Here is a 10799-nt window from a genome sequence, read left to right as displayed (position 1 = left end):
TGAGGCCTACCTGGTCCTCGTGTCACCTGCCTGTGCTGGCATCCACCAGCTTTCCACTTCACCTCACAGGCCCTTGGTCTTCATCCACCGAGGCAGAAGCTGGGACGGTGGGCTACCATGGACAGTTGAATGGGTTGCCTACGGCAGAGACATACCTGGATGATGAGATGAGTGGGAATAAAATCCAGACTGTGCTGTGCTTGCTAAGCTGTGGATGTAGGTACAGGACCACTTCTCTCCTGAGGAAAAGATACTTTTTCTTTGCACCAACAGACTACCCACTGGCCAGGCCATGTACCTCTGACTCTTTCATCTCCTTTTTCTTATTTGCACAGAGGGCATCTTGGAGCTGGTTGTGGCCCTGCTGGAGTCACCCCATTCTGTGTCTAAGTGGCTCCCTCAGGCCCTCTGCCACTTCTGGGTGGTGCTCTGTCTCCTGGCCTCCCTCATGCTGGGAGTGGACACCTCCAAAAGATTTCCCTGGCCATGACTGCAGCCCTGCCCCTCAGGCCTGCCATCCCCCCTCCAAGGATGCACCTGGGGAGCTGGGCACAAGGCCCCTGCTCTTGGAGCTCACGATGTAGCTGGGATTTTGCTGTCTCCCTGAGGCGTTGCTGGGAAAGGAGTACAAGGCTCCCCTCCCTAGAAGCTCTCTAGGATCTACTGTGCTTTCACCACTGCCCTCCATTGCTCCTCCCATCCCCCACCTTAGGGAACCGTTTCTGGTCTCCTGGGAGGAGAGACTTCCCTCAGCCTTCTGCTCTGAGGCCCTAGGATTTCCTTCCCGATTTTGATCTAGTCAGGAGTCCTCTTCAAGCCCTTAAAACTCACCAGGAAGACATTTCTGTCCTGGCTTTCTGCCTCCCCTCAGGCAATGGATTGAAGGGTGGCATGAACTGTTCGAGGGGAGTCCATAATCCTCCTCCCCCAATCCTTCCACCTAGCTTGGGAGGCCCACCTCGGGCCCCCGGGGCACAGTGTTTCGGATCCTCCAGGTAGAGAAACCACCTGCTATTCCCACTTCCCAACCCCTACACAGGCCCTCCCTGCTTCTAGAGCTTTCCCTGAAATTCTGCTGGGAGCCCTCTCTGCTTCTGGGCCGCAGCGCCTCTGAACACAGACTGGAGCCGGTGCCCGCCGCGGCCCTGGAGCCCTTTCTAGGCTCGCCATCCTCTCGCAGCGCCCCCTGCCGGGAGGTTGGGAGAACTGCCGCTCTCCCTCAAGGTGCGCGGAAAACTTGCCTAATTTTATTTTTAACAATGGCTGTTTAACAACTGACTCACAAAGTTCCTGAAAATTTAACATTTGGCTCTTACAAGCCGGTAAAGCTGGGCCCAGCACACCACTGCTAGGCCGCAGTGACTCCTGTTTCCACAATGAGAAATCTAAATCTAAATCTGCTAAATCTAAATCTGCTCTACCGCATCTGCAGGAGATGGGAGGACGGGAAGAGGGAAGGTTTGGGCTTTTCTTCACCTGCTCCCTCCTGGGATGCATTCTGCAGCTCCTGATCCTCTAGAGCCCCCCTTCCAGAGCTCCAGGCTCCTCCAACACTTCTCCCTTCTTCTGCCCCTAGGGTGCTAACAGCTCTTTGGCTTCCACCTCTTGCTAATTCCTGATGCTTCTGCATCCCATCTAACCCTTTGTAAAGTCTTCTCGTTACATCCCAGTAACCATTCCCTTCCTTTTGAGTGTGCCTCTGTTTCCTGGCTGGACCCTGCCTGGTCAAATCTGCCCCTGTGGTCACAACTTCTAATACTTCTGTTCCCAAATTTAGGGACTGTGTGTCCTCAGGCAAGTTGCTCAACTTCTCTGAGTTATAGTTTTGTGAGAATTAAATTGATGCAGCAGGACATTATTTTGAGGGATTAACCAGTGGTACTTTTGCTTTTCTCTTGCTATTGCCCAGTGCCCTATTTCTCTTTCCCCAAAGTGGGCCACTGTACCCCAAACCAGTCATTTCTCAAGGACAGAATTTAGAGCAGATTTAGGGGGAAAGTTTCGGCTTTCAAAGTTTAAGACCATGATGGGCATCCAGGCAAGGGAAACCTAATGAGTCAGAGCAAAGCATCCTGCTGGGAGACCCACTGGGTCCTGAGAAGGCCCTTCTCACCTGCCAAGCCAGGAGAGGTGGGCCAGCAGAACCTCTGGTAGCCTGGCGAGCTGAAGAATTGAAAATAAATGGCAGTGTGCTGAGTCCAGGTAGCTGTGCGAGCTTGCCACAGTGCCCTGGTGTCCCGGCGTGGTCCAGGAAAGATGCTTGTTGCTGATAGGACCCCTGGACAGGTCTGGGTAATGACATCGTAGCAGCAGTGTGGCCTGAGAAGCAAGGGCCAGGTGCAATGTGCACCTGGGTGAAAGGGAGAAGGATGAACAACAACAGGGGTCCAGAGTCCCTGCCCCAAGCCTTGGCCCCTTCTTTTCCTCCCCTAACTTAGCCTTGGCAGAAAGGGGGAGGAATTCTAAATAGAAAGATACTTCTACTACCCGCAGAATAGAGTCTGTGATATGAGTTCTCTAGAAAAACAAAGGGCCACCTCTGCCCCATTTGTGGTTGGAGATTTATGCCTGTCACAAGGAGAGCCCTGGAAGCTGTCTCAAGGGACCTGCCCTGGACCAGCTTGCTGACTAACTCACCTTTCCATGCCAACTGCAAAGTCAGTGGATGACTCTCCAGGCCTCCCCTATGCACTTCTGTCCCCACCAATCCAGGGGTACTCCAACCAAAGGCCAGCTGCGTTTGTTCTCATGCTCCCCAATGCTACTGGTACCTGTTCGTTGTCATTTGTAACTTCAATAACTGTCATGAAAACTAATGAAACGCAAGCGTGCGAAAGAGAGCTATGGTTTCTGTGACAATTAAGTGGAGGCACGATGTTGGAAAAAAGCAGCTGTCCCATTAGGCGGAACAGTGAGAACTGTAAACGTTTGGTGAAAATTCTGCACTCGGAGAACTTCACAATCTTTTGTAGTTCCCGCTCCAAAAGAAAGAAACTGATACTGGAAAGTGTAGACTATGTCTTCTACGGGTAGTTTGTACAAGGCAAACGTGGACCTCTAGTCAACCTATAACAAAAGAAAGGTCTTGGCTGTATACAGAAGCCCTGGCAAGTGAATGTGTATTTATGTACTAGGTTAAAATAGAATATTTAATGCACATCCACGCATGCGTATGCATATGTATGTGTATTAGATTTGCGTGTGTACATTATATGTACGTATATAATTTTTAGGCCTCGGAGCTTCAGAACCGTGGATGAGAAGTCTCGCGTAAGTGATCAGCTGTCTCACTTAGGGGCGGCTCCTGTGTCTTTCCATGGGCGCCGGGACACTGGGGTGCTGCAGGTGCGCGTGTCGGGGCAGCAGCGGGGAGCTCTCCTCCGCGTCCCTTCTCCGAGGATCCCTGCCCCGAGAGCCTGCCGCCCGCCCGCCCGTTACTGGGCTGCTATTGGGCGGCCGGGCCCGGGACTGCCCGCGGGGGCCGGGGCCGGGAGCCCGCGCCGCGCCCGCGTCACTCCGGCAGGGGGCGCCGTCCGGCCGCAGGGCCCGCGCCGGGCCGCGCTCTCATTGGCTGGAGGCCGCGGCCCGCGCCCGCGCCCGCGCCCGCTCCCGCCCGCCGGGTCCGCTAAGTGGCGCGGCGCGCCGGCTCCCGCCCCAGTCTGCGGGCCTCCCGGGCAGCGGCGGGGCCGGAGCGGCGCGGACGCGGGGACAAGACCGGGGCAGGAGGGACCCGGCCGGCGCGGCAAGATGCTCTCCTGGCGGCTGCACACGGGCCCCGAGAAGGCCGAGCTGCAGGAGCTCAACGCGCGGCTCTACGACTACGTGTGCCGGGTGCGGGAGCTGGAGCGCGAAAACCTGCTCCTGGAGGAGGAGCTGCGCGGCCGGCGCGGGCAGGAGGCCTCGTGGGCCGAGGGGCAGGCCCGCTTCGCCGAGGAGGCGCGCGGCTTGCGGCAGCAGCTGGACGAGCTGAGTTGGGCCACGGCGCTGGCCGAGGGCGAGCGCGACGCGCTGCGGCGCGAGCTGTGGGAGCTGCGGCGGCTGGGCGACGAGGAGCGCGCGGCCCGCGGCCGCCTGGACGCCGAGCTGGGCGCGCAGCGGCGCGAGCTGCAGGAGGCGCTGGGCGCGCGCGCCGCCCTCGAGGAGCTGCTGGGCCGTCTGCGGGCCGAGCGCCGCGGCCTCGAGGCGGCCCACGAGCAGGACGTGCGGGAGCTGCGCGCGCGCGCCGCCCGCCTGACCCTGAGCTACCGCGCCCGCGCCCCCGGCCCCGGCCCCGGCCCCGGCCCCGGCCCCGCCGCGCCCCCGCCGCGCCTGCGGGAGGTGCGCGACGGCTACGCGCTGCTGGTGGCCGAGGCGTGGCGGGAGACGGCGCGGCTGTACGAGGACGAGGTGCGCGGGCTGGAGGAGGCGCTGCGGCGCGGCCAGGAGAGCCGGCGCGAGGCCGAGGAGGAGACGCGGCTGTGCGCGCAGGAGGCCGAGGCGCTGAGGCGCGAGGCGCTGGAGCTGGAGCGGCTGCGCGCGCTGCTGGAGCAGGAGCTGCTGCGGGTGCGGGGGGAGTACGAGCTGCAGGCGGAGGAGCGGCAGGTGGGTGCGCGGGCGCGGGGCGCGTGGTGGGGCCCGTGGTGGGGCCCGTGGTGGGGCCGGCCCGCAGGGCGTCCGCCCGGCCCCAGCAGCTGGCGCTGGCGGGGACCACCCCACCCACCCGTAGGGCCTGGCTGAGGCCTCGGCCCGGCGTCTCGCCCCCGGGGGAGAGGAGCGCAGTTTGCGGGGAGTGCGGTCCACGGGCGGGGCCCGTCCCTGCCGTCTCGTCAGGTCGTCACCTCTGTAGCTTTTGCCCTGAGCGCGTGCATCCTGACAAAACACCCAGGACCCAGGCAGCGCTAGGTCCCTCCCAATGGCCCGTGTCCCTTGACCTAAATCACACAAAAGTCCGCCACGCAGCCTCTCCGACTTCCAGAGACGGCTCAGCGGCGACAGCGCATTCCTTCTCGGGGGGGTCTCCGCGTTGGAAGGTGTCTAGGCGGCGCCAGGTCCCCACCGGGGAGCCATTCAGAATGACAGCCCCCTCCCCCGCCTGTGGGGCGCCCCTGGGGAGAACTTAAGTCGTTTCCTAAACCGGTTCTTACTTTGCCCGAGTGATTTCCCGGCAGGAGGCAGTGGATTGGGCTCTCCGGGCCACTGCCTTGTTTGCTCTTGGGAGGGGCAGCACTTTCATGCAGAAAAGAGCTCACTCCGAGGTGTTTTTCTCACGGTAGGAGCAGACAGCAGGGCTCTGGGTAGTGTAAAAGTCGTGGAAACGTGCTGGCCCCTGTGGCAGGATGTTACTACAAGTGCGGGGTAACATAAACAGTTACTGTTTCAGAGAAGCAAAGCCCAAACGTCTGACACGGACAGGGAGGGTGACACTTGTGGCCGATTATTGTCTGTACACCCAGTCCAGTCCTAGGATTGGCCCTGGTCCTGCCTGGCCGAAGCCACATTTGCAAATATCCCCCAATCATACTATCAGTGGTTCTCAGGTTGACAGTTTAAGATAACATCCACACAAGTTCAGAAATTTTATATATATATAAAATATGTAAAATCTTATATATATAAATCTTATATATGTCTTATATATATAAGACAAATATATATATTTTTAAAGATTTTGTATTCATGAGAGACACACACACACAGAGAGAGAGGGGCAGAGACACAGAGGAGAAGCAGGCTCAGTGCAGGAAGCCTGATGCGGAACTCAATCCTGGGACTCCAGGATCACGCCCTGGGCCTAAGGCAGGCGCCAAACCACTGAGCCACCCAGCACCCCCCTTTTTTAAATACAGGAAATAAATGGAACACGAGCCTTTTTTTTTTTTTAATATAGGAAGTAAACAGGCCACAGTGATCATGGCCTCGAGGACTATGGTAGTGTGACAGGTGTCCACCAATAATCAGCAAATATCTAGCGACTACTCCTAGTTCTGAGTGCTGCGTCGGTGTTTCCGTATTCAAAGAGCTGGAGTCTAGGGGATCCCTGGGTGGCGCAGCGGTTTGGCGCCTGCCTTTGGCCCAGGGCGCGATCCTGGAGACCCGGGATCGAATCCCACGTCAGGCTCCCGGTGCATGGAGCCTGCTTCTCCCTCTGCCTGTGTCTCTGTCTCTCTCTCTCTCTCTCTGTATGACTATCATAAATAAATTAAAAAAAAAAAAAAACAAAAACAAAAAACAAAGAGCTGGAGTCTAGATGGGAAATCCTATGAAGCAGTACAATACTAAATTGTTTGGAATTTACTCTTTTGGAATGTGGGTTTTGTTGGGCCTCTGCCTCATAATTTTCAAAAGCATTTCCCTCCCCACTCAGGGTTGTAGGTAGAGCAAGGACAGGGACTGGCTGAAGTGTGTGCTGATTTCCAGAGCTTACTCTCGATGCCTGAGTGCTCCCTTCTCCAATGATGGCAGCCAGAGATGCTAGTTCCATAGGGCCCCATGCTCTGTGTTGGCGGGAAGTTAAAAAGTATCTTGGTGGAAGCTTTCACGGAGCTTTTCACCAAACAGAAGTGCTTGCCAAACTTAACAGTCCACGGAGCCTTGAGCCTGGCTCTAGGGAACCCCAACTCCCGCCCCCAAGGCCCCTGCTGTGCCAGCAGGTTTGGAAACTGCTTCTCTGAGGTGTGTTGTGTGGGCAAAATCCTCAACCATTGGAATCATAGCTCACTTGGCTTGATTTGGACCTTGAAGCTCTGGTTACAGGGTTCCTTTTTAGAAGTAGGACCCTGTCCCCCCTAAATAAACCTTAGTGCAACCACAGATATGAACAGAGACTGCAGCAGAAGTAAGCACCTGGGATGTGCATTCAGAATCACTGTCCTGCTCTTTGATAGAGGAGACCAGGGCCCACTGGGGAAGTGCCTTCCCTGGGGTACACCTGACGGGGACTAGGATCCTGCCCTCAACAGTCTGGTAATACCTCTTGCATTGAAATTCACTTCTTTGCCCTAAAGTAGGGAGCAAGGAATGCCCACAGGACTTGGATTTTTTTTCACTTCCAATTTGTGTGGTTTCATTGTATTGTTTTCTTACATGGATCTTGAATCTATCCCAGTTAGCCTTAAAGCAACCGAATTACAAATGGCATTCCCAAAGATTCAACACCTTAAACCATTTTTAAGGCTAAAAATACTAGGAGTTTTGTTAAGGAGTAAGTGTCCATGAGTTAACCCCAAACCCTTGTTTTTTGTTTTTGAAATTCTATCAAAACGTGGTGGGGCTAATATACTGTAGTAAATGTTTCCTTCCTAAGAACTAGCCTGTATCAAGCACTTCTCATGTGCCAGGTACCACGGGAACCAGGCCCTTCACCCGTATTCACTCTTAGTCCTCACCTCGACCTTAGGAGGTGGATACTCCTATTAGTCCCATTTCACAGATGATGAAACTGAGGCACTTAGGTCACCTAGTGTGTAAGTAGCTAAGTCAGTATCCTCTTCAGGTGCCAGTGTCAGAGCAAGTAACCAAGGATCCACATTTCTGCTCTTCTCTGTTCCATAAAAGGTAAACATTTGACCAGCATTCTCTCTGCATTCGTAGAATAATGATAGTTGTTTTTCCTTAGGGCTAGCCCAGAGGTGCCCCCTAAGCTGAAATCCCAGAATACTTTCTGACTCTTCCAGTTGGCTGTTGTCAGGATAGTTTTAGGGTCATATGTGTTTTATTTCCTTTTTGTGTAGCCTGTGGTTTAGTGGGAACCGTCCCCTCCCTCACCTGGAGGCAGAGCCCCCACGCAGTGTCCCCACTGTCTTCCTGGCTTTAGGCCTCCTCTGTAGCCTGAGTGAACAAGATGCTGGCTGGGACTGTCTTACTGAGAAAAGTGGTTCTTCTGCTAAGGCCTCCTTGTTAGGCCTTCTCTTTCTTAGGCCCCTCCCCCCAGATCTGCCAGAGAGGAGTTTGCTGAACTGACAGCCAAATCCCCAGCATTTTATACGTGGTTTAGATCACTTGAAGCCTGAGTGATACACTCTGTCTCCCAGTTCATAGGAAGGAGCTTTGGACAAAAACTTAAGATGTTTGTGGTTTATGCCAGCCTTACCTTAGAAACACTGAGATTTTTGCTCTTGAAACTGAGCTCTTAGCCTTTTGAGGCTGACTGTCAAAGGTGTCTATGTCTCCAAAATGTGACTGAATGAGAACTTTCTTTTGACTGGAATGGGGATGGGTTAGCCGCCCTGCCTGAGTCTGAATTTTGTCTCTGCCACTGTTTGGGTCTCAGTTTCCTTATTTGCCAAACAGGGGTAATAAAAACAACTCACAGAGTGGACACATTCAGTTCATTCATTCATTAGACTGCTATTGAGCACAAAGTGTGCCAAGCTTGGTTCTTTTTTTTTTTTTTTTTTAAAGATTTTATTTATTTATTCATGAGAGACAGAGAGAGAGGCAGAGACACAGGCAGAGGAAGAAGCAGGCTCCCTACGGGGAGCCCAATGTGGGACTTGACCCCAGGACCCCAGGATCGTGACCTGAGCTGAAGGCAGACACTCAACCACTGAGCCACCCAGGCGTCCCCCAAGCTTGGTCCTTAAGTGATAAGGATATAGCAGTGAACAAAACAAAAACAGAGAAAATCCCTTGCCTTCAAAGGTCTTGAGGGGGAAACAGTGCACGGTGTCCAGGAAGTAGATGTGGTGGGGTAGGGTGAGCAAGGGGGAGAGTAGCGTCTACAGCACTTGGGCTTTGGCTCTGAGCAGCAAGGGGAGCCTCTGGATGACTCTGCGCAGAGGTGAGTGGTGACCTCACCGTATCTAAATGCGATTGCTCTGCCAGCTGTGTTGGACACAGACTGTGGGACAGGAGTGGGAGCAGGGAGCACTTTTTAGGTGGCTTCTTTGCCAATCAAGGCAGGAGGTGCTGGATGCTTGGAACAGGGGCAGCTATGAGGGGCTGAGAACGAGCTCTCTGAGGTTGAAAACCACAGGGTCTGCACAGATGGATCAGATGCAGTAGAAGAGAGGGAAAGAAATCAAAGTTAACTCCAGTGCTCACTTTTCAGTCTAAACCACTGAAAAAAGGGAGTGATCCTTGCTGACGGGGGTTGGAGCAGGAGATTTGGTAGCTCTGCGTGGGAGATCGGAGTTCACTTTGAGGTGCCTCTTAAATACCCACTAGGTATTGTAAGCGTATTGTCTGGACTAGAGCTATACAAACTTAGCATTCCATTGACTCGTGTTATGATGACTACATTTAGTTTTGGTGCCTAAATGAGGGTATCACAGTATTTAAATTCCCTCAAGCTCTCCCAGTCCAGATTCTGAGTGACTGTGACATTTGCAGGCTCTTCCTGTTTTGTCTGTGTGGCTTGCTTGGAGGAGAGCAGCTCCAGTTGGGTTAAGAAAAAGGGCTTTCTCTGGACACCTAACAGCAGCATGCTCTCCCTGAAACAGACCTCCGTTGCATCATCACTTGTGATGCCGTCCAAAAGGTCCCTAAATAGCAATCCAAAGAGGTGACCTCTCTACCCAGCTTTTATAACATGAGGTGGAACTGCTTTAGCTTGGTTAGAATCAGCAGCTGGTGTCTCTTGCTCCAGTACCTCTGGCCTGGCCCCCAGTTTGAGAACTTCTGGCAGAGTCAAAGCCAAGTTGAAGCTTTCTTCAACCTGAAGGATTGGTTACAGTTTCTGTTGGAGACTGTTAGGAGCCAATAAGTCTGACTGGTGTTCCTGGTTCCAAAAGTCAAGTCATTTTCCTTTGACAGTTTAGGGAGAGTTGAATCACATGGAAATGCAGTTGGGACTATACTTATTTTGACTTAAACAGAGTTTGATTTTTTTCCCCCCTTGATTTTGCGGGGCACAGACCTACTCTGTGCCCTTTGGGAAGAAAGAGAATCTTCATTTCTACCTCTTTGGCATGACTGGGAGATCCTGACCTGCTCAGGAGGTTTGTGGTTGGAGAAGCATGTGCATATGATACTTTTTTCTAAGCAATTTTAATAGTAATTGAAGTTCCCTCTATAGAACAAATTAGTACGATTTTCAAGTTTTGATATTCAGGTTGAATTTCCTGTAGTAGGATGGAGTACTCTCTGTATTTTTATAGCATACCCTACACTCAAACCTTGTCCCTGGGATTATCCTCCCTCTAAAATGGGGAACATGGGATTTGAACACACGACTTAACTATAGGGATGCCTGGGTGGCTCAGCAGTTGAGTATCTGCCTTTGGCTCAGGTCGTGATCCCTGGGTCCTGAGATTGAGTCCTGCATCGGGCTTACCACAGGGAGCCTGCCTCTCCCTCTGCCTATGTCTCTGCCTTTCTCTGTGTGTCTCTCATGAATAAATAAATAAAATCTTTAAAAAAAAAAGATTTAACTATACAGTGTCTGAATGTCATGGCTAAATTCTGGCAACTACATCACTTACATCAAGACTGGCTAGTGATCCGCTTTGGCAAACCTCTTTATCTACTTATAATGTCAGTTTGGGAGGATATTAACATAGATCTAAAATAAAGAAAGTAGGGGCAGCCTGGGTGGCTCAGCGGTTTAAGTGCCTGCCTTTGGCCCAGGGTGTGATCCTGGGGTCCCGGGATTGAGTCCCATGTCAGGCTCCCTGCATGGAGCCTGCTTCTCCCTCTGCCTGTGTCTCTGCCTCTCTCTCTCTCTCTCTCTCTCTCTCTCTCTATCATGATAAATAAATAAAATGTTAAAAAAATAAAAAATAAAAAAAGTAGATCTATCCTGGGATGCTAGCTAGAGGTTCTTAAATTTACTCCTTTGTTTTATTTTTTTTAAGATTTTATTTTATTTATTCATGAAAGAC

At 52.9% G+C, this 10799-nt stretch overlaps 1 protein-coding gene across 1 annotated transcript in view; it reads left to right on the top strand.

Annotated features, from left to right (window-relative positions):
* Window positions 1-3645: 3645 nt before the first annotated feature.
* Window positions 3646-10799, top strand: part of SYNM (synemin) — a 28316-nt gene continuing 21162 nt past the window's right edge. The window contains exon 1 of the mRNA XM_077869950.1: window positions 3646-4581. Coding sequence (XP_077726076.1) covers window positions 3748-4581 — 834 coding nt within the window. The 5' untranslated portion in view covers window positions 3646-3747. The remainder of the gene's footprint in view (window positions 4582-10799) is intronic.

Source organism: Canis aureus, chromosome 2 (genome assembly GCF_053574225.1).
Source record: "Canis aureus isolate CA01 chromosome 2, VMU_Caureus_v.1.0, whole genome shotgun sequence".
In the NCBI taxonomy this organism is placed as follows: domain Eukaryota; kingdom Metazoa; phylum Chordata; class Mammalia; order Carnivora; family Canidae; genus Canis; species Canis aureus.
The sequence above is the reverse complement of the archived record's forward strand: the minus strand, read 5'-3'. Positions and strand labels throughout refer to the sequence as shown.